General features: G+C 42.0%; 1 protein-coding gene across 1 annotated transcript in view; it reads right to left on the bottom strand.

The window, feature by feature from the left end:
* The window catches only part of hppy (MAP4K3-like protein hppy), a 104,667-nt gene extending 80,041 nt beyond the window's left edge, over positions 1-24,626 (bottom strand). The window contains exons 1-5 of the mRNA XM_080276052.1: positions 24,501-24,626; positions 18,595-18,652; positions 10,919-11,074; positions 8,104-8,207; positions 6,411-6,539 (exon numbers count right to left, since the gene is read on the bottom strand). Of these exons, the coding sequence (XP_080132178.1) occupies positions 6,411-6,539; positions 8,104-8,207; positions 10,919-11,074; positions 18,595-18,652; positions 24,501-24,626 (573 nt within the window). The remainder of the gene's footprint in view (positions 1-6,410; positions 6,540-8,103; positions 8,208-10,918; positions 11,075-18,594; positions 18,653-24,500) is intronic.
* Positions 24,627-24,759: the final 133 nt, after the last annotated feature.

Raw genomic sequence — 24,759 nt, 5'->3', positions numbered from 1 at the left:
AAGCACGCGCCATAGGCTTCTTGACTGTATATATATATATACATACATACATATATATATATATATATATATATATATATATATATATATATATACATATATATATATATATATATATATATATATATTATCATCATCATCATCATCAGCCGTTGAGGTCCAGTGCAGGACCGGCCTATCCCTACCGAAGCAGGGACAATACAGCCAATGTTTCTCTACCCAGTGGCTTAGGCAGTCTGGTAGAGACTATATGTAGGGTGAGAAGTGTTTGTGAGTGTGATTGTAGTGTTATAGTGGCTTTGGTTGTGTGTGTAGTCTGTGAACCAAGTGTAATCGGCCCGCCTTAAGGCGACTGGGTGCAAGCATACTAGTACGCAACACTGATTCAACCACAGCACCCCTTGTGTCTGCCAAAGTAGCAAGTGGCTTGGTGAATGCTTCCCAAAGTTTTTACAACTCTGGCGGTAGGCGAACCCAAGCTCACCAGCGTGCGAAATGCACACTTTACCGCTGTACCACAGAGGCTCATATATATATATATATATATATATAGGCTCCTATATATATATATATATATATATATATATGGTGGTAGGTGGTGGCGACCATCATCCACTCACTTGATGTAGTGTTGCCTACTTCTTCCTTATCCTTTATCATTCCTTTTCCGTGCCTGCCCTCATCTCTTCCTATATCTCCCATTTTTCCTGTCACTTCTTATTGCTCTTCTTTCCTTTACAGGTGGCTTTACATTGAGTGACAATCCAAATGGTTTCCTGTAAGCCAAGAAACCATTTACAACGCTGGGTGGTAACCATATAACCAACCCATACGTGCTCCCTACGTGTCAACAAGTGGGTTGGTGGAGGGTTAGTGCCCCTCCCCATAAAACCAATAACTCAAAGTCAAATGGCCACCCCTTAAGGGATTATGGCATCTGGCAATAGATAGATAGATAGATAGATCTATATCTATCTATCTATCTATCTATATATATATATATATATATATATATATATATACATACAGATAGATACTGCATGTGGTGGTGCATGAGGCTCTCCCGGTCCTTCCTCCATCCCCTCTCTTCTCCCCCCCCCCATCCCTCCATTCATCCTCCATCACACTCAGCACTGCCAGGCATGTCTCCCTCCTCCAGCCCTGGTTGTCTGACTCCCTCCCCCTCCCTCCACCCTCCCCATCCCCGCTTGTCTCGTGTGTGTGTGTGTGTGTGTGTGTGTGTGTGTGTGTGTGTGTGTGTGTGTGTGCTTGTGTGTGTATTTACCTAGTTGTATTGTATTTATCTAGTGATGTACAGGAAATGAACTATGCTCGTGGGGTCCTGTTTCTTTTTCTCAGTATGTCAAATTTTGCTTTGAACTCGTTCAAGTTTTCAGACTGGACGATCTCTTTGTCTAAGCTATTCCACAGGTCTATGTATCTATATAGAAAACTATATTTCTTGATATTCTTTAAGCAGCTTGGCTTTTTCCGTTTCATTCTCTGTCCTCTTGTTACTCTCCCATCCCACACAAACTGATCTTTTCTGACAATTTTATCTACTTCCATCATGGCCCTGAACACTGCCATCATGTCAACCCACTCCCTCCTTTCTTCTAAGGAAGGCAGATCCAGCTTTTCCAGCCTTTCTCTCTGTACAACAGATCTGCCAGGCTAGGGACCATCTTGGTAGCTGTTCTTTGTATTCTTTCGATCTTGTTTATATCTTTCTGTGTGGGGACCACATTACTGCCACATATTCCAACCTGGGGCAGATCATGGCCACTATCAATTTTTTCAACATCTCCTCATCCATGTACTGAAATGCTGTTCTTATGTTAGACACGACTTTATACATCTCTAACTGTCTTGTTAATGTTTTTCAGGTCACAAACTATCCTGGACGAGCACTCCCAAATCTTTTTCTTCCCTCGCTTTTGTGACTGGTTCATTACCCATCAAATAATTCAGTGATGGGCTCTTGGTACTTTTACCCATTTACATCATCATCATCATCATCCAATCCTACATTGCCCCATGAGGAGCGTAGGAGCCCGGGGCTAGGCAGTTAGTCCTGACATTTAAGATGAGAGTGACCAGCCTCACTCATTCAGTCATCCCTATACATGAGCAATCAACCCCAACCATCCCTTGGATATAAACCTTCACCGGCTCAGTTCAATTGGAGCGCAGTAATTACCCACTAGACCACCAGGCACCAAAATTTGGTTATATGGTTACCACCCAACATAGTAAATGGTTTCCTGGTGTACCAATATTTTATTTTTTTGCGTTGAATTTCATTTCTCACATCTGGCTCCAATCACGAATCCTATCCAGGTCCTCCTGCAGCATTTTACAGTCTTCCAGCAATTTCTACTTTCCTCATGATCTTTGCATCATCAGCAAACAGACTAGCATAAGTGTTCATTCCATCTACCGTAACGTTTACATAAATCAGGAATATTACTGGTGCTAAAACCAAGCCCAATGGGACTTCACTTGTTACTTCCCTCTATCCAGACATCCTGTCATTTATTACTGCCTTCATTTGTCTGTCCCTCAAAAAGTCTCTCACCTACTCCAGGAGGTTTCCCTTCAGTCCTCCTATGTGCTCCAATTTCCACATTAGCTGCTTGTGGGGTACCTTGTCGAAGGATTTCTCCAAATCTAAATACTGTACACACAATCCACCCAACCGTCTCTCTCCTGTAGCACGTCAATCGCTCTTGAGCAAAAGCTCAACAAGTTGGAAAAACATGACCTTCCATTTTGGATCCAAACTGACTTTCAGCTAAAATGTTCATCTCCTCCAGATATTTTATCCATCTGTCTTTCAGGATTCTCTCACACAATTATGCGACCATGCTGGTCAGGGCCACTGGTCTATAATTCAGGGGTTCTTCCTTGTTTCCTCCCTTATAATCCGGCACCACATTGGCCCTCTTCCATTCCCAAGGCACTTTCCATTCTTCCAGAGAACACACAATTAAACCGTGAATCTTATCCGCCATTCCCCCCCCCCCCTACATGTCCGACTCTGGGCAAAGGCTTCAGGGCCTATTTCTCAGGGACAGTGACCTATCCCAAGGCCCAGTAGTCCTCCTACGCCTCCACATGTCACCACTTCGGCACTAACACCCATCATCAATATTGAATACATGCTAGGGCTGTCTCATACAGAATTGGTGTACAGTATTGGTATTAGCAGGGGTATTTTTACGACATGTCGCCGGGTCATCTGGTAGATCAGGAAAGTCTTGCTTTTTAGGAAAGTCAAATCCTTAAACTGTTCCCTGCCCCAGCCGGGATTCAATCCTGGGTCCGTTAGGACTGAGGCTGCCTCTCTACCGATTCAGCCACCACCTAGTTGTTCTCTGCATTCCTTCAGTACCCAATAAGAGATTCCGTCCGGTCCTGGGGCTTTCCTTACATCTTGAGTTTCCAGTAATTTATGCACTTCCCACACTTCCACTTTTATATCTTTTATCACTACATATCACTCCCTCCTCCTCCACAAGATCCCCTTCTTCAGTGAAAACCGATTGGAAACATTTGTTCATTATTTGTTTGCACTGCCGCATCTTTATAGACCTCTCCTTCTACTTTCAGTTTGGTGATTCCTTCCTTTTGTTTCAATTTGCCATTGACAAATCTATAAAACAATTTGGGTTCTTCCTTACATTTGTCAATTATACCTTTTTCAAAGGTCCTTTTTCAAAGTTCCTTTCTTCCTCTCTATGTACTCTATTCTTGTATATTCATTTCTAGTTCTTCTATAGTCTTCCTTTGTTCTATTATTACCACTCTTTCTCCAGTTGTTCCATGCAATGTCCCTCCCTTTTTCTGCTATCATACATCTTCTGTTAAACCATCCTTTTTCCCATTTTTTTTTCCACTTACTCTTGGCACATGTTTTTCCACTCCCAAATTATACAGGTCTAGAAAGATGTCCCACTTCTTCTCTATCTCTCTTGTTTCTCTGAATTTTCTCCAATCTGCATTTTTGACAAATTTCCTCAATCCTGTAAAGTCTGCTTTCCCAAAGTTGTATCTTCCCTGCCTATAAAGCTCATCTCTTGGCACCATGTTCCCTTTTATCATTTGGAACTCAATGACCACATGATCACGTTTTCCTATAGGACACAGATATCTAGTCTTGCTGGTGTGTCATCACCTCTGAATCTTGTCTCATCTTTGACCCACTGGGTCATTACATTATTCATTGCTATATTTAACAATATAATGCCCCATGAATCTTCACAGCCTCCTGAGTCCCATTCCTCCCAGTTGACCTCTTTACAATTATAATCACCCATCAGAATTAAGTTGTTGCTTTTCTCAATCACTTTCTGTACATATCTAACCATATCTGACAACATCTCCTGGTCTTCAGCATCATTCCATACCCCTGTCTTAGGGGGAACATATACTACTGCCATGTCTCTCTTGCCATTCTCTCAAGTTTCTAATTTCATATTTATCACTTCAGCCCCACCCTCTCCCATTTCCACAGTATCCATATTTATGCTGTTCTTCGCTGCTATCATCACTCCTCCTCCAATTTTTATCTTTTCTGTCTTTTCTCCACAGTTTGTATTTACCATCTCCCATACCGTACTGATATCAATATCCTCTTAACTTGGTCTCTACAAAGCACACGCCAGTGTGTGTGTGTGTGCGTGTGTGTGTGAGAGAGAGAGAGAAAATGAGAGAGAGACTGGGGGAGGGGGTCAGTAGGGCAGTTTGTCTTTTTTTTTCTCACTCCCCATCCCTCCACCCTTCCCCAACTCTGCTTGTCTCACTCTCCATCCCCCCACCCTCCTCCACCCCTGATTATCTCCATCCCCATCCCCCCACCCTCCCCAACTCCAGTTTATCTTCCTCCAGTCCCCTCCCCCTCCCCCGCCCCTGCTTGTCTCCCTACTCGTCCCCACACCCTCCCCACGCCAGAGTGGGTGAGTGAGTGAGACTATGTAAGGAGTGGTCAGTGGGCAGTTTGGCTTTCTTTTCTCCCTCCCCATCCCCCCACCCCCACTTGTCTCCATCCCCCACCTCCGCTAGTCTCCCTCCCCATACCCCCACCCTCCTCCATCCCTGCTAGCCTCCCATCCCATCCCCCAACCCTCCCCCACCCCTGCTGGTCTCCCTCCCCATCCCCCCACACTCCCCCACCCCCACTTGTCTCCCTCTTCATCCCCCCACCCTCCTCTGCCCCTGCTTGTCTCCTTCCCCATCCCCCCACCCTCCCCCATCCCCACTCGTCACCCTCCCAACCCCTGCTTGTCTCCCTCTTTGTCTCTCCACCCTCCCCACCCCAGAATGAATGAGAGAGAGTGATTGAGATGGGGGGGGAGGCAGTTTGGCTTTCTTTTCTCTCCCCGTCCCCCCACCCTCTCCCATCCCCATTAGTCTCCCTCCCCCACCTCTGCTAGTCTCTCTCCCCATCCCTCCACCCTCCTTCACCCCTGCTTGTCTCCCTCCCCATGTCCCCACCCCCACTTATCTCCCTCCCCACTCTAGTTTATCCCCCACCCTTCCCACCCCTGCTTGTCTCCCTTATCCCCCTGCCCTTCCCACCCCTGCTTGGTGCACTTCCAGCTGCCTGCCTGGCTGAGAGTTGCCTTGAAGCATCTCAACACCTCACATCCCATTACCTTACCTTCCTGCATGTAATGTCTGATGTCTCATTTTTTAGCAGTATTATTGTTTATGATGATAATGACATTACCTATGATGTTTCTGTGTCAGTCTCTATTGAGTGAGGTATATGGGAGTTTGGGACTGGGTCTGGAATGCATCTCTGGCTTTTCTTCATTATCTTACGGGAAAAACTGCTTCGATAGCCGACATACTCGCTGAGCGAACACTCCCACTGGTACGCAACATTGTTGGATATAGGGGTAGGCCTGTGAACATGCACGCACACACATACACAAATATACTGTATATATCACATAATGCCACTCATGGATGAATGAGGCTGGTCACTCTCATCTTAAATGTCAGGACCAACCTGCCTACCCCCTGGCTCCTACACTCCTCATGATCCAATACAGAATTGGATGATGGATATACATATATTACAAGGACTAAGCAACAACACTGCCGATCAAGTGGGTTGCATCCTCACTCACCATTCAAACTCTTGGAATCCCAAATACACTGTACAGGCAAGTCTTTAAAAAAAGAGAGAAAAGAAAATGTCTAAAACTATCCAGTCCCACAATGCCCTTTATGAGGTGCTGGTGCAGGGTAATTTATCTACAACACTGAACAAAAAAATACTGACAGGCTTAAAAAAAAAAGTGTGTGTGGGGGGGGGGAGGCTTTCATACCTTGTTATCTATCACTAGTTTTAAAAATAACAGACAGAAACAGACAGTTTTGAAGCATAGTAATTCTCATACCTCAGGCGCCATCCAGTATGGGGTGCCGATAAAAGACTTCCTCTTGCTTATCGTGGCTGTAATTTGCGCTGAAACACCAAAGTCAGCCAACTTCACATCACCATTTTCTGTGAGCAAAATGTTGGCACCCTGTGGATATAAGAGGCAATACGTACAGATTAACGTCTTAAGTCAGAGGATGTTTTTTAATTTATTCTTGCTGCTTCCAAGTTATTTTATACAGATCAGGGAGCACACTAGCAGTGGAGGGTTTAATGACAGCTATATCTAAGTCTTCCAGTTTGAAAATCTCTCCAGAACATACTAATATTGTCTGGAGACTGCAAGACAGAATTATATATCGTGAACATGGGCTGAGACAGTTAATCAGGAATGCAAGGAATATTCTGAGTGTAATCACAACCACATTATTCTTCCAATTTCAGCTCAGTGAAACAGATTCAATAGCAAGGCTAAAATACCGTACATAAAACAAAGCAACAATGTAAGAAGGTGTGTGTGAGTTGGGAGCAGGGCACGGGAATGGCGGAGGACTGGCGACATGGAGGTGATTTGTTTGTGGACACCCCTTATGGGAATAAGGCATCTGGCAATAGACAGATAAACAGACAATTCTCAAAATAACTTGACAGTTTATACATCATTTAACATTCAGAGAGCCTGCCAATTAATATGCAGTACCGGTACTCAGTAAACTAAAGAAAACAAGAAAAAGTACCATTATAAATATCATAGTCACCACCATGATTTAACCCCTTCAATCCAAAGGATGTCTTTGTATTTTTGATGCTCCCTGATTATTTTATGCAACTCTAGAAAGTCCTCTCATAAAAACTGGGTTCACAATTGCTATATAATATTTAATCCCTCCAATCTCAGAAGCTTTTCTAAGCTGAATAAACCTGTCACGCAGAAACAATAAATGGAGACAGACATCACTGAGCCTTATCTAGTTGGAGTGCCTGACCAGCTTGATCACCAAAATGCTGTAATTCGACATCCTAAGAACTTATCGATTAAAATACTGTACTCAATACATGTACGCTAAAATCACTAGGAAATAAAAGGTAATACAGGTGGCCCTCCACATTATCGGATTCAACTTTCACGGGTCTCGCAGATTTGAGGATTGCCCCCCTGTGGAGTCAAGATTCCACTTGCGGCCAAAAAGTGTAGCAGTGAGGACACTTGCGGGTCACTTAGCACCAAACCAGGCCCGCACCAAACCACCGTGCTCCCCTGTCTCTCCCTCAGTCTATGTCCTGCCACTGTTGTGGTCGCTTTCCTGCCTCTACACTGCGACGCCAAACCTCCTGTAATTTTGTTATTGTGCCCAGTGATTGTGCTCTCACGTGTTCAGAGGTAAGAAGTGCACTGCTGTGCTATTAGGTGAGTGAAATTCTGCCCAACTGTGCGATTTACTTGTGATAACTTTGTGTCATATGTCTGTGTTGTCCCGCAAGCATGGGCCCCAAGTGTCCCACATCCCCTAGTGGTGAGCGCACAGGGGGTGATTTGTGGCTGTTGAGACATTTAAGGGGAGGGCGCACCAAACATTCACGGATATTCCACATTTGCAGCAGTCTGTGTCCACTAACCCCTGCGAATGTGGAGGGCCACCTGTAATTATGATACAGCATCACCACCATGATTTCTAGACAGACAGACTTCCTTACAGTGGCATGGATCTTACCTTAATATCCCGGTGCATCTTGCCCATTCGGTGGAGGTATTCAAGGCCACGTAGTGTCTCTCGGCACATGTACCCGATCTGACGCTCTTGTAGAGGCCCAATGACTGACGAGAGAGAGAGAGAGAGAGTTTTATCTGTATCTGTTCCACACAAACACCAGTCCCAACACTGTTTGCATAACAACACTTAGCATCTGTGGATAATACTCAGTAACCAAGAACATTTCTGTAAGTACATTTTGCGTGTAAAGTGGAGGGAATATAAGAAAATGTTTTGGAAGGAGGTAAAGATAGTTAGGATGATAAAGAAGTTAGTAGGGGAGTGAAAGATAAAAACAGTAGAATGATAATGGAGAATGGAGAAAAAGTGAGCAGAAGGCATGAACACTTTAAGGAACTGTTAGAACACAGAAAATGAAAGTAATGTGGGTATAAGTGGCTGAGGAATGGCTGGGAGAAGGAGGGATGTGAGAAGAGAGGAAGAAATCAGTAGGATGGAAGTAGTGGAAGCAATGAGGAAAGTCAAAATGAGGAAAGCCCCAGGAATTGAGGGAGTGTATGGTGAAATGCTGAAGCATGGGGGAGAGGCTGTAGAAGAGTGGATATGGAAGATGTGCAGACTGGTCTGGGGGGAAGTTAGAGTCCTGGAAGATTGGAAGTCTGGTATAATTATTCCCCTGTACAATGGAAATGGGGAAAAAGAAGTGTGTGGTAATTATTGGGGCATTTGTCTTCTTTGCATAACAAAAAAAGTATGTGGTAGGATATTAACAGAGTTAGGGAATAAAAGAGGAATTACCATACTTGGAGAAGAACAAGGTTTTAAGAAGGGAAGAGCTTGTGTAGGTCAGATATTCTTTCTTAGGTCGTTAGTGGAAAAGTCTCTAGAGAAGGGAAAGAAGTCATATGCGACTTTCATGGATTTGGAGAAAGCACATGACAAAGTGGATAGATGAGGAATGTGGAAAATACTAAGAATAAACAGAGTAAATGGGAAGCTGTTGAATGCCATGAAGAGTATGTATCAGGGCGCTAAGGCTGCAATGCATGTGGATAGTGATCTGTGTGACTTTTTCTATTTGAATGTTGGATTGAAACAGGGATGTGTCATGTCTCCATTGCTGTTCAATCTGTATACGGATGGGGTTATAAAAGATACAAGGTAGAGCAGTGGTTGCTGAAGTGACCCTAATAAGTGGGGGCAGCATTTGGAACTTTCCTATATTGTTGTTTGCAGATGATATTGATCGAACTTGCTGATGAGTCTCTTTAATGTGTGGAAGAGTTTTAATACTTGGGAGACATGTTATGTGCTGGAGGTGAGGCAGGAGCTAGCTCTGTAGGTAGGGTGAGAAGTGGTTGGAAGAAGTTCAGGGAACTGTTGCCTCTCCTGACATTAAGAGGACTCTCACTTTGTGCTAAGGGATCTTTGTATGCAGCATGTGTTAGGAGTGTAATGCTGTATGGTAGTATGACCTGGGCAGTAAAGGAAGAGGATATTCGCAGGCTCAAACGAACAAAAATGGCAATGATTAGGTGGATGTGCAACGTGTCCTTGAGTGCAAGGTCTGGGGGTACTAGGTTTACGATGGAAGAGTTGAGAAGTAGGATGGGACTGAAGTGTAATGGTATTGTGATAGGGAGAGGTAGACTGAGATGGTTTGGGCATGTGGAGAGGATGGGGTTTGATAATTGAGTGCAGACAGTGAGAAGTGATGATGTTGGGGATAGGGTAGTGAGAGGTAAACCAAAAACGACATGGGATGACATCACTGGGTGTGAACTCAGGGTTAAGGGACTAAATAGAGAAGCTGCCAGAGATCGAGCAGCAAGCAGAGCACCCATGAGGTGACCAAGGCCAATGCATGCAAACACGTTGGAGCCTATGAAAACGAAAATGACGACAAGGGGAACTGCAAGGCTTGGTGCATGAGTCTGGGAGTTAGTGAGAAACAAAATCTAAAGGTGAATGTAAGGAAGAGTAAAGTTATGGTCTTTGAGAAAAATGAGTTAAGTGAATGTACAGTGAGGTTGGATGATGAGGCAATGGAAAATGTGAGTGCATTTCAGTACTTGGGTAGTGTGATGAGTAAGGATGGAAGTTTGGAGGATGAGGTGCTTGAAAGGGTACAACAAGGAAGAAAGGTTGCTGGTTCTTTGAAAGCAGTGATAAGAGGTGGGGAAGTGAGCATGGAAGTGAAAACATTGCTGCACGATAGTATTATGATACCAACTCTAACGTATGGAAGTGAAGCCTGGACCTTGTTGGAAGGACGCATGTCAAAAGTGAAAGCAGTGGAATTGAGTTATTTGAAAGGAGCATGTGCAGCTGCTTGGAGAGACAGACTGACTAATGAAGAGGCAAAGGAGCACTGTGGTGTGAATGTGGATGTGACAGAAAACGATAAGGAGAAATACACTAAGGTGGTTTGGCCATGTACAGAGGATGGAGTATGACAGACTAACGAGGAGTGTGTATGTGAATGAGGTGAAAAGGGGGAGAGGGAGGGGGAGGCTGAGGATGAGATGGAGGGATCGAGTGGAGAGGTACTGTACATGAAAGAGGGGGGTGTGAGCTAGGGGGAAGGCAGTGAAATGGAGGGGGACATGGGTGACATGGAAGCAGTTTGTTCGTGGCCACCCCTTACAGGATTGAGGCGTCTGGCGATAGATAGATAGACAATACATCAGTACAGTGCTCACTGTGTTCCACCCCTTGCTGCTACACTATTGGAGCTACAGTATTTTCCTATATCAATCAACCAATCACTATTTGTAAACCACAACTATTTTTCTCAAATAATCAACACTCTTACTGTGATAGATATCCTGCAGTGAGCCACCACCACAGAACTCCATACAGATCCATAGTTTGTCCCTCCGTAGGTAGCTTCCGAAGTACGCTACAATGTTCGGGTGCCGGCAGTCCTTCATCATCAGGATTTCTTGTTGGATAATCGTGAAATCATCCCCTGTGAAACAAACATATCATACTGAATTCTTGTTGTTGCTATTGTGGTCTCAGGCTCATCTAAATATGAACCCTATGGATTGCAGGCTAAAACTGAGCCTCTCCAGTCCTATATCCTCTCTTCACGAAAGAAAAATGGAGTCGAGGGATGTTTCTACAGTTATGTTTTGTACTGTTATAAAGTGTGTCATGGGTTTGAACATTTTTAACTCCATTGTCAAAATTTCTCACTGAAAAATCAAGAAGTCATTGCCTGTAAAACAAACACATCATACTGAGTCGATGATTTAAAGTCACTGATTTGTTATTTTCATTTTAAATATTCTTAACTGTTAATTTTTGTACTTGTATACCCCTGCTAACTTCAGACACTTTTATTGGGATTGAGAGAAATATTAAACAGCTGGGCTTTAATGCACCCTTCTATGATCCCTTCATTATTTAAGATCCTTCCTAAGCAGATTAAAATAGTTTGGTAGTGGTCTCAGCAAAATGAGAAATACCGGTGAAAGAATTCTAATTGGCCATCAGATGGCTTTATTCAGCTTAGGTTAGATTTTCAAATTGGAGGGATTATCCTAAGCCTTTTCTAACCCCGTCACCACGGCATGTCTCTCCTAAGCTAGATAAAACTGTGTGGTAGTAGCTTGAATAAAATACTGTATAACAGATGTCCTCTGGCTCAAGCGATTAATTATCTGCTTTGTTTCTGGTCTCGTCATAACCAGTCAGGCGCTGGAGTGGGATGCCTTCACATATTGGCACCGATATAACTCGGCGGGTCAACTACAGCACCTGGTAGTAGTAGTAGTACTAGTTGTTTCCTAGGCAATCTGGCCGTACAGCCCCGAGCCCCTAAGGAAAGCCACGGCTGAGACCGGGCTTTCCCACCGAGCTCTCGAGAAGTGTATGTTGTGTTGTTGGCAAAGGCAACTGTGTGCAATGCAGTCTTCCACGATGTGCTCAACAGTATGGGGTGCTGTGTTGCATCCTGAACAGGCATCAGCAACGGAGTCATCCAGCCTCTTCTGATAACTCAAGAGGGCTGGATGATGTCCACATCTCAGCCTGGCCAGGTGGACCCTGTTCTCACGAGGGAAGTAGGATTCAGTACCTGGTTATACAAATATACAACAACTACTTCCCTATCCCCATAATGGAGATGATGGACAGCAGGAGAGGGAAACCAGCCTGCAATCCACTTGGTTCAAATTCAGATGAACCTGGGGCTGCTACTACTATTACTCATACTGTATCCTGTTTTTGGCTTTTTTTTGGAGTACAGGTATTTTCATATCCTGTTATTTGGTATTTTTAGGTCTTTATTATGCAATTCAAGACTTTCAATTCTCACTGCTGCATGGAATCTCCTTTATACTCTGATTCATGTCTCAGTGTGAAAATTTTTAAAAAAATCTATCTCCTCACTTCATACCAACACAGGAAACAGGATGAAAATACTGATAATGATGATGCTTTGAATTAATTACCCTACACAAAACAAATAAGTAATCTTTCATAGAACACAGCATAAACAATGAAACTCCACCTTAATTAATTCTATAATTATACCTTTCACCAAGACTACAGATAATACAATATAACCATAAAAAGACTAGCTCACTCCTAAAGCCGATAAATGGACAACACTCTGATACTACAGTAAGATAATTCTTCTTTTCTATTTCTTTCCTAAATGCAATTGAATATTTCTTGTACACTATCTGCTATATGGTAAGTAATACTTATATTCAGCCCTCATTTAACCCCTTAAGTCTAATGACTTTAATTTTCATTTCTTCTTGCAATCTCCTATCATTTACAATATAGGGAAGACTTTTCCAACTGGAGAGGTTAGATACTGAATAGCCTTCAATAACCACTTCACTACTACATGTTCTTGCAAAGCTGAATAAAACTGCTTGATAGCAGCAATAATAACACAAAATGTCACTGGAATGAAGGGGTTAAGTCTGGCATATATACAGGCAAAATGCAACTTTAAGTGACACAACTTCAGGTGAGAGTTTGGTTCATGATTACGAAGTTAAAGGGGAAAAAACAAAATATTTAATTTTGATTTCAAAACAACTTTATGATGGATCTCAAGCAACTATAAATGAAGAGAAAACATTGCTGCATCAGGAACTCAGCAACGAAGAAACATTAAATGAAAACTAACTGTATTTTGAAATTACCAAGACAACAGTACAGTATTTTTAGAACTTAAAGGGGAGATTCACCATCCCAGCACAGCAACTTTACAAGACATCCGCAATTATGCTTCACCAATATATGGGCACAGACAGTAATAATTTCACTCCATGAAATGGAATGTTGTCCCTTTCAGTTTATTCTTGCCAATACTGGATGATTCTATTAAACTTAGGAATGGCCTCTCATACTGAAGGGGTTTATTAATGCTTAGTCTAGTTTAACCCTAGACAAGCAACCTTTCTTTTTTTTTTTTTTACACTACAGGTAACCTACGGTCCACTGGACCCCAAAGTTCATCATCATCATCATCCGGACCTCCTTTCCCACCCTTGGGCAGGGAGAGGAGTAGCAACATCCAGACAGCCCAATTTTGCCCATCCAATGGGCCATGCTTCCATTCACTCATCATTCATGCCCCAGGAATCCTGACTCCATCTGATTCCCCAAAAACATTCACCACCTACTGTAGCTTCAAATAAACATATCCGATAGTGTCAATCAGGATGCTGTCACGTTAAAAAAGGGTGCCAAATCCCTGATCAAGCACTTCTCCATACCATATTCATCCAGCCAGCTTGATCTCTTGTCAGTCCCTTAGCCTCACCAACTTCCATAACTCTCTTCCTCACGCACTCATCCACGATATCCCTCCACCTTCTCTTTGGCATACCTCGCCTCCTCCCTCCTTCAAATTCGCTCAGATATACCTGTCTCACCATTCTATTGTTATCCATTCTCTCAACATGACCATTCCATCTCAGTACACTAGCTTCAATTCTGGTGTCCACAGACTTCCTCACTCCACATCTTTCACGAATCACGTTATTTCGTATTCTATTCACCCTCTGTACTCCAAATACATTCCTCAGCATTCCCATCTCCACTGCTCTCACTCCTGACTTTTCATTTTCATGCCACACAACAGTCTCACATCCATATGTTAAAGTTGGCAGTAACACTCCCTCAAGCAAGCTACGTGCAGTTGCAACACTTAAGCCTCTGTTTCTTATCAAGGCCTCCATTGCACAAGTTACTTTCCTTCTTTGTGTCACTCTACTTTCCACTTCTTTTGCACATTTTCCTCTCTTTTTTATCATTGTACCCAGGTATTTGCTCACCAATTCCAGTTTCTCTCCATTCACTGTAACATCACACTGGGAGTCACCTTCTCTCTCAATAACTATCACTTTACTCATTTCTACATTTACTCTCAAGGCAAGACGCTCACAGACATCAGCAAAACTCTGCACTAGTCTACCAAGTTCTTGTCCAGTATTTGCAGGTACTACTGCATCACCAGCATACAACAAATTTGAGATATTCCATTCACCACCATTTATTACCAACATCATCCCTCTCTCTATTCCTCATGTTTTTACTTCTTTCATCACCTCATCCATATATATATTGAACAACCATGGGGACACCATAAGACCTTGTCCTATGCCCACACCGATCGTGAACCATTCACTTAGATGCCTTTTTACCCTTACACATGTTTCACTGCCATCATAAAAACAACTGACAGAACATAGCAGCTTACCATCTACACCGTACATGTGCAAAATCCTCTGCAATCCTTCTCTGCCTACAGTGTCGTATGCTTTTACCAGATCCAAGAATGCCATGAACATCTTATAGTCCTTCTCATAAGCTTTCTCCACGATCTGTCTCACTGCAAATAATTGATCCACACATCCTCTGCCACTCCTAAAGCCACCCTGTTCATTACTCACCAGAACTTCTCATCTCTTTTATTTTCTCTATAATCATTCTTCCATATACCTACCTTACAACACTCAATGAACTTATGCCATGATAATTCTTGCACTCACTTCACTCACCTTTATACTTGTACGGGGGTACAATCATAACCTATTTTCACTCTGCTGGCACAGTTTCACTCATCCATGCCTTCTTATATATCTACAACAGGCACTTCATTTAGCTCTCTCCACTCCACTTAATCATCTCTGCATACATGTCATGAACCCAAAAGTTATTTAAAAAAAAAAAAAAAAAAACTTGTATTGATATATCCTTTGATATATGTGTAATTTCATCTTTCTCGTATCATTTAACCCTAAAAGCAGGAATATTTAAGCAAAAAATACATTTGGGGAAAAAAAAAAATTGGAAAAGCATTAATATTTTTTTTCTAAGATGGTTTGTTGAAAATTTATCAGGTGAAATCTTCTTTTCTTTGCCCCTCCTTTTAGATCATGGATGAGACTTTCTGTAAACAAAAGGAGAAACGGCAAAGGAAACACTGCCGCAAATGAGAAAGTAAAAAATATAATATTTTTTACACAATTTTCAAAGGAAATACATATTTTACATAATTCCTATACAATTTGAGGATTCCATAAAGGTTCATAAACTTATCACAACATATTTAGAACTTAGACAATATGCAGAAAAAAAAAAAAAAAAAAAAAAAAGAGTGAACAAAGAAGATTCTCTGTGCAATACACAAAAATAATGAATTATTTGAGTAAAAATTCATAAACTCACATTTATGTATGTAGTCCTGGGCACAAGTACATCAAAATACAAATTATAACATATTTTCCAGGATAACACACTTTTGCTAACAATAACAGGCTTAATCCTAGAAAGGTTACCATTTTTTTTTTGTTACGCCACAGGTAACCCAGGGTCCAATGGACCCCATTTGCCCTTTTAGTGCCAAATCAGAGTCAGATACAGGAATGACCCCATCACCCCCTAATCTACCTAAAGAGTCAGGAAGGTGGTGGGAGGGTCAGGTCCCTCATTTTTTTTTTTTTTTTTTTTTTTTTTTTTTTAATGAAAAAAATAAATTTTGACTGGGGTCCAATGTACCCCAGGTTACCTGTCTAGGGGAGAAAAAAAAAAAAAAAAAAAAAATCCTAAACTTAATAAAGTTGGCAGCAGATGACAAGACTAAAATAAAAAAGATGTTCCCTGACAAAACTGGCTGAAATTGTTTCACTCCATGTTATTTCATTTTCAAGCTGATGATGAATCAACACTTATCTTCCACTTATTGTTTACCATAAAGTTATATACCGTATTTTGAAAGCAAAAAATTGGTGTTTTAACCCCACAATTATTAATCAGAAGTGGGTGATTCTACACTGAGTGACAAGCCAAATGGTTTCCTGGTGTACAGGAAACCATTTACTACACTTGGTGGTAAACATATAACCAAATTTTGGCACCTGGTGGTTTAGTGAGTACCGGTAATTATGACACTCCAATCGGATTGAGCCGGTGGAAGTTTATATCCGAGGAATGGTTGGGGCTTCTTGCTCACGTAATGCCACTCAGGGATGAGTGAGGCTGGTCACTCTCATCTTAAATGTCAGGACCAACTTGCCTAGCCCCAGGCTCCTACGCTTCTCAGGGGGCACTGTAGGATTGGATGACAAATGAATGAAAAAAAAAATATGCCCTGATTTATGATGTTTCACTTTAGCAGCATTTTCCTTGAAAAAACTCTTCACACTGACAACGAATTATCATAATTTTACACCCTTCAACCTAAGGGCATCTTTTTACTTTAGTATTGTTATCTATATAGTGGTAGGTGGGGGCACTCATCAGCCACTCACTCGGTGTGGTGCTGCTCTAGGGTGCCTGCCCTTTCCTCCCTTCTTATCCATCCATCCTTCATCCAACCCTACGTTGCCCCATGAGGAGCGTAGGAGCCTGGGGCTAGGCAGTTGGTCCTGACATTTAAGATGAGAGTGATCAGCCTCACTCATCCCTGAGTGGCATCACGTGAACAATCAACCTCAACCATCCCTTGGATATAAACCTTCACCGGCTCAATCTGATTGGAGGGCAATAATTACCCACTAAACCACCAGGCTCCAAAATTTGGTTATATGGTTACCACCCAGCATAGTAAATGGTTTCCTGGTGTACACGAAATCATTTGGCTTGTCACTCACTGTAGAGGAAAGAATGAAGTAAAGAAAGAGAGAAGAGGGTGTGTAAAGTCACCCGTAGGCAGAAAGACAAGGAAAGAATGAACAAAAGAAAGACAGATGAGGATGGAAGGAAAGAAGGATGGAGGAGAGGAAAGGGCAGACACCTGAGAGCAGCACTACATCGAGTGAGTGGATGGTGAGCACCCGCATGTACCACAATTCTGTCTTTTTTCTTTCATTCTTTCCTATTCCTTCTGTTTATGAGAGATTCTACACTGAGTGACAAGCCAAATGGTTTCCTGTACACCAGAAAACCATTTACTACACTGCGTGGTAACCATATACCCAAATAATGGCACCTGGGTTTAGTAGGTAATTAATGTGCTCCAACTGGACTGAGCTGGTGCAGGTTTATATCCAAGGGATGGTTGGGGTTTACTGTTCACATAATGCCACTCGGGATGAGTGAGGCTGGTCACGCTCATCTTAATTGTCAGGACTAACTTGCCTAGCCCGGGGCTCCTACGCTCCTCATGGGACAACGTAGGATTGGATGATGGATGGATGGATGGATGTTATATATAAACAACTCTTTTTAGCTATGATAGAGATATTTGACAGCCAAGAGAATAATGAAAGTTATACCTAACCTGTTCTAGTTAGATAACTCTCTTGTTTAAGCTAAACAGATAATCAACTGTTGTTAGCAATTTTACAGTAAAATACACTTCATCACACTGGAGAAGTGAAAGAACAGTAGTTACCCTGTATAACGTACAACTTAACAATCACAGTCTCCTGTAACTCATTCTCAGCTAAATATAATTAAATTGCTTGATGTTGGCTAGAGTTGTCCTGACCACGAGAAGGTTAATGATGACAGTACAGTATTAACTCTTTCTGGCTACTATGTTGCTAGAGAGAAATACCATGTGATGGCATAATATAACCAAGTAGCTTAGCTGCCCAGTTATACAGACATCCCTCGACTCTCCCTCTCTCCTAAATTTACAATGGTGGACTGCAGGAAGAGGGCAACTTCTGCCTGCAATCTAATGGGTTCACATCCTGATGAGTCTGGGGCTATAACAATAACAAAAGGTTTTTATGACTTGCTCCCAGCTCAGTAAAAACTTCCTGGTGTTTGCTGGAATAAAACACTGTAATTGAGTTGACTTGCCCATGAGTGTTAACTGAGGGCAGACATCTCTGACAGTTCACTTATAAGGTGAAGGTACTGGTAAAATTTGAATCAGATGTCAAACATAACTACAGTACAGTACACTGTAACTGAAAAACAATACTGTGCTGTACTGGCATGACCCTAAACTGATAATACATGCCAGTAACCTATTAAAAAAAAAAAAAAAAAAAAAAAAAAAATTACCTGGTTCCAGTTTGATGACTTTAATAGCGGCAAACTCATTGGTAATGAGACGCTTGGCCTGAAACAGAGAAAGAGAAATTAAATACCAGTGCTACCTTACAAACACAATTCAAGTTTAAATAATTTCATAAAGCAAATATTTTCCCATAAATTTTAATTCAGTCTTCAGCAGTCTCACAGGCAGGTGAATACAATAACAAGTACAAAAATACTAGATGTGGAAGCTCCAGGGCTCTTCAGTTAATGCCCTTGGTGTGGTGTGGTGAGGGAGGGTTACTGTATTTTGTGTGGTGTGGTGTGAAAGGGTGGTATGGTATGTTATGGTGAGATGTCGTTTTGCTCAAGTTGCTAAATTCTACTGGAGTGAAGCAACTCGCATCCAAAAGTTATCAAAGAGAGATAGACAGACACACAGAGCTGCTCCAAGTGATACTCAAACATCAAATACCGGGAGACACAAGAGCAGTACTGTACAGAGAGTGGAAATTACAGTCAGCTCTCAGTATGCATAGCTACCATATCAAAGAAGCAACTGAGTAAACCAAGTTCAACCCCAGTTGTAGACATTCAGGACCATCTTTGTCAATTCTGGTCTAATCAAGTCAATTTAAGTCTGTTAACTCTTTGTCTACACAGAGTTTTCTCAGCTGCACAAGTTCTGGTGCAAGCCAGAAAGTAGGTTTGGCAAAAGGGATAATGGAGGCTGCATCAACTGCACGGGGCTGCCTGGACAACTATCTATCATTCAATGGTTACTTGCTCCATCAGGAGCACAGGGGCTCATGTATAGTTTACACAGTCAAGAAAATGAGTACTGGTATATTGTATATCTTAACTCTAATGTGGCCTAAAATTCCCACCTCCACCTTGAATGCTGAGGTGTAACAACAGATTAACATGAGAATATGGTGCAAATAATGAAGAACTGATACGGAAAGGATGCACAGTTGTAGTAGGCTCTCTACTACCTTTTTCTGTCATTGAGCTATGAGAAATAGGCTGTAAAAGGATGACAACTGGGCCTGGTTAAGGTAAAAAAGAGAGTAAACGTTGGCCCGGGTGATATTGATTATGCTTGCAATATATCCCAACTATCCCTCTAATGCAGACTTTTATACGCTGCACGCCTTAACCCAGCAAACCAGCATAACAAAACCACCTTGTGCAACCACAGCAGCACACAGGCTAAGGAATCAAATAAGGGTGACATCAAGTAAAGGTATTTTAACATTAAATTTCAATTATCAGTCAGCCAACTTTGATTTACTCAATTCCCATTACAGCACATCCTTTCATGTCAAGCAACCTTCCAAATGTCTTCAAATCATTCAATGGTATGGTCCAAGTTAATACTATAGTAGCTACATATAATTTTTTGAAATTTCCTTCTCCGCAATTACATCCACAAGAAACTGCAAAAACACTCCTTACTGAATTTTCTTGCTACTTATAAACCTGATACCCTTACTTATCACAATTACAGTACCAGCTATAGGCCTATAGGGAAAGTGTAGTACTTTAGAACACTTAACTTTCTTATTATAAGAAAGTACCTTAGTGCTCAGGCAACAACACTGTGCAGCATTAGAATAAAAAGTTTGCATAGATAGTGTCAGGAAAGTTGGTTTTTTACTGCAGCTAACAGCCTGGGTATGTCTGTTCATTCATTCATTTGTATGTAAAGATTACAACATATTTGCATGCATCGGGCTTGCCCATCTAATGGCAGCTCTCTCTATTGCTTGATCTCTAGCATCCTCTCTGTTCAGTACCTTTTCCCTAAGTCTTGCTCTATGATCTCATTGAAGGTCTTTTTCAGTCTGCCTCTTGTAACTCTACCCTCATGTTCACACCTCACACCCTCTGCACCCTGTTGTCATCATCCATCCTCTCCATTTAAATGTTAGCATTTAGCTACGTACTGTATTGTATTGGCTGGGTTGCTAATGCAGGTCACTTCTCTAAAGAGAGAAATTGGTGTTTCTCTGCCCTTATGGATTGATGGCCCTTCTGAACAACTTAGGAATCTGTATCAAATTTCCAGCCCTGTACTGACTGCTTCTCTAGTGTTTATGATTTCACTTTCATGCTTACGTTCTTCCTCATACGTTTACTGTATAACCTATGTTTATACTGTAATTCACTTGTATTTATACTCTCGTTTATCTTCTATGCAAAACGTAACAAATTCCAAAGAAAACTAGCTATGTAATCTCAATTCTTTTGTATGAAGGTGTTAAGGCTGCAGTGCGTGTGGACAGTAAACTGAGTGAATTTTTCTATTTGAAGGTTGGATTGAAGTAAGGATGTGTCATGTCTCCATGGTTGTTCAGTCTGTATATGGATGGGGTTATAAAAGGGGATACAAGGAAGGGCAGTGGATGTTGGAGCAGCCCTAGTGAGAGAGGGCAGTGTTTGGGAACTCCCTGTACTGTTGTTTGATGATGATACTGTGTTGTTAAATGAAGATGAAGGGGAGCTGCAAAGGCTCGGTGGATGAGTTTGGGAAAGCGGGTAAGAAATGGAATCTAAAGGTGAATGTAGGGAAGGGTAAAGCTATGGTCTTTGAGAGAAGTGAAGTCAGTGAATGTACAGTGAGGTTGGATGAGAAGGAAATGGAAAATGTGAGTACAGTTAAGTACTTTGGTAGTGTGATGAATATGGATGGAAGTTTAGAGGGTGAAGTGCTTGAAAAGGTACAAGAAGGAAGAAAGGTTGCTGGTTCCTTGAAAGCAGTGATAAGAACAGGGAAGTGGGTATGGAAGTGAAAAAGTTACTACATGAAAGTATTGTGATACCAACTCTAATGTATGGAAGTGAAGCTTGGACCTTGTTGGAGGGACAGAAGTCAAGAGTGAGAGCAGTGGAAACAAGTTATCTGAGAGGAGCTTGTGGAGTCATGTGGAGAGACAGACTGACAAATGACGATGTGAAGGAGCGTCGTGGTGTGGATGTGATAGGAAGCGTTTGGAGAAACTCACTGAGGTGGTTTGGCCACGTGGAGAGGATGGAGAGTGAGAGACTGACGAAGAAAGTGTATGTGAGTGATGTGGAAGAGGGGAGAGGGAGGGGGAGGCCAAGGATGAGATGGAGGGATGGAGTGGAGAGGTATATGAGAGAGCGGGGTGTGAGCTGGGAGCAGGGCAATAAAATGGTAGGGGACAGGGCGACATGGAGGTGATTAGTTTAAGGCCACCCCTTATGGGATTAAGGCATCTGGCAATAGATAGATAGACTTTTTTCATTAACACTTTATCTCAGGCACAGGTGTTCCAAATTTCCTTTTCAAATGAGTTGTTCACATGTTGAGTAGGACAGGTCAGGATAGAAATTCTGGTACAGTAAGAAATGAATTGGGGGCTTCCAATGTTTATGTGCAATCCTAGGTAGTTAAAATCGCTGGGAGTCTGGAGGCAAAGCCCAAGTTTGGTTGGTGTGTCAGTAAACAAACTGCAGTGGGCATCCAAGCAGCTTGCTTAAATATATACATTTGTTCTACAGTATGTACATTTTGTGGTCCAAAATTAATAACCATTTATCTGTGCTACATATTGTATTAGGCCCAACGTACACTATCGTTCCGCTCACGGTTCGCTCTCACTCTGGTTAAATGTTATTACTGCATATGCATTTCAATAGTGGCATGCACACTATCACTCACAATTTGCTCTTGCTCTGCATAACAGTTATCCAAAAGATATTTTGAGAGGAATGAGAGTGACAGCATGCAGTACCCAACGGAATAACTTCAGTCTCACCCTGGTCATCACTGAGGTGGGAGGCTGGCTCTCCAACCTTTCCTTACATATTTTCTTTTGTGAATATAAGCCCCAAGAAACCAACCTTGTGGGATTATGAAAAAGGTAAATCTATTTAAAGAAAACATTATTGCTGAGGATTTAGAACAACAGTTTTTATTAACGAAACGGTTAGGATTACGGTAGTCATAATTATAAACATACACTCGTGGAGAGGTATATGAGAGGGGGGTGTGAGTTGGAAGTAGGGCAGTGAAATGGCGAGGGACAGGGTGATGTGGAGGCGATTTGTTTGTGGCCACCCCATATGGGATTGAGGCATCTGGCAATAGATACATGGATTGACTCACGGACTATGATTAGGGTACAGTACTTACAGAGCCTTTGTACATACCTGTATAATGAATGCTAGAGTTATGTTAGGTTTGGTTAAAACCACTATAATTCAGCTTAAACCACCAGAATTTAGCAGTTATGTTTAGTGGTTTGGTTAGGTTAGAAATAGGTTACGTTACAGCTGCCGTAATCGTAGTCCGTGTGTATATTTACGGCTGCTGTAAATCTAACCACAGTCTTTTATTAAATAAGTTTAGTCAGTACAATACTGCAATAATATTTTGTGGAACCTCTGCTGAAATATCATTACAGTATCTACTCCCTTTCAGATGAATTGTTGACAAAGACAGTGAATGCCAAGAGGGACTTTCATGACATGAGTTCTCCTAGACAGTGATGTGGCAAAAAAAAAAAAAAAAAAAAAAAAAAAAAAAAAATATCTATCTATCTAGCTACTGCCAGACACCATAATCCCATAAAGGGTGGCCATTTGACTTTGAGTTAGTTGTTTTACGGGGAGGGGCACTAACCCTCCACCAACCCACTTGTTGACACGTAGGGAGCACGTATGGTTTAGTCATATGGTTACCACCCAGCGTTGTAAATGGTTTCTTGGCTTACAGGAAACCATTTGGCTTGTCACTCAATGTAAAGCCACCTGTAAAGGAAAGAAAAGCAACAAGAAGTGACAGGAAAGATGGGAGAAATAGGAAGAGAGGAGGGCAGGCACAGAAAAAGAATGATAAAGGCTAAGGAAGAAGTAGGCAGCACTACATCAAGTGAGTGGATGATGGTGAGAAATAGGAAGAGAGGAGGAAAGGCACAGAAAAAGAATGATAAAGGCTACGGAAGAAGTAGGCAGCACTACAAGTGAGTGGATGATGGTCGCCACCACCTACCACAAAAAAAAAACACTGGGAGGAAATAGGCTGTGAGCCAAGCAGGAGTGAGCATTACCCATGACCGTAAGCGGGGTGAGAATGGGCAGCGAGCAGAGCAAGAGTGTGCACTGGGCCTTAATGTTACTTTCCGTAAGAACATGAGAATGTAACAAGTAGAATTGCCATACCCATTTGGTAAAGTTTTACACGATTTTCTTACTAATTTTCTCTGATCTTCCCTCTGTATCAATTAATCATGCATACCCATTGCATATATCATGTTACACTACTGTCCTGTACGTTACCACCATGTCTCAATCCCACTAGTCTACTGTAGTAAATCAATACTGGTACAATCAATGCTCAAGATGTAATTATTGAGTGAATTTAAACTGCATTAAAATTTCACTGCAGTTAAATATCAATTTTACATTTGTTCAACTGAAATCCAATGCACATATCAATCGCAATATCAAGACAAACCAAAATAAATTTCCAATTATACAATAATGAGATCATTCTAATGAAGATAGATTCTAATGAAACATAAATTTTGTGAAATGTATCATTGGCCATACCTGTGACAGATTTTATTAAGTATTTTTGAAAGACCCAAGCAGCCCTATATTTACATACTTTATTCCTTAAAGAACCTAAATGCTTTATAATTTTCATCAATGATCCTAATTAAGTGTATTCAATGAGTGAAGAAGTGCAGGTGAGAGGTGTTGAGATGTGGTGTGTGGGCGAGTGATCTTTGTGTCAACCTTGTCAACACCAGGTGGTCCAAAGCTGTCACTCTGTATATTAACCCAAAATTTACGTCCTCCATCTATATTCCCCTGGGTTCTGCCGCCATGCCAGGATGGGGTCTGGTGGTTATGGTTGAGGGGTGGAGTAAAGGCTGGTGAGGGGTACGTGGAGTGGGTACCTTGTAAACATCCCCATAGGTGCCACTGCCGATGCGTTGTATCAGCTCGTACTCATCTTGTGGGTTGCGGCGGCTGATGTCTGCTGACAGGGCCGCCGCCGCCGCCCCGCCACCACCCGCCATCATGCCACACCGCGCCCACCGCCCGCCACACAGCCGCCAAACTCCCTTAAAATCTTTATGGGCCCTTCTGCTTACGACCTTGCGCTATTCCCTTGTTCAATTGACTGTTCCGGTGTCCAGGAACGGTCTGGAAGAG

Source organism: Coenobita brevimanus, chromosome 63 (genome assembly GCF_032717465.1).
Source record: "Coenobita brevimanus isolate Jiangsu-jjx chromosome 63, ASM3271746v2, whole genome shotgun sequence".
NCBI classification, from domain to species: Eukaryota; Metazoa; Arthropoda; class Malacostraca; order Decapoda; family Coenobitidae; genus Coenobita; species Coenobita brevimanus.
Note: the sequence above shows the minus strand (reverse complement) of the source record. Positions and strands in the feature narration are given on the sequence as shown.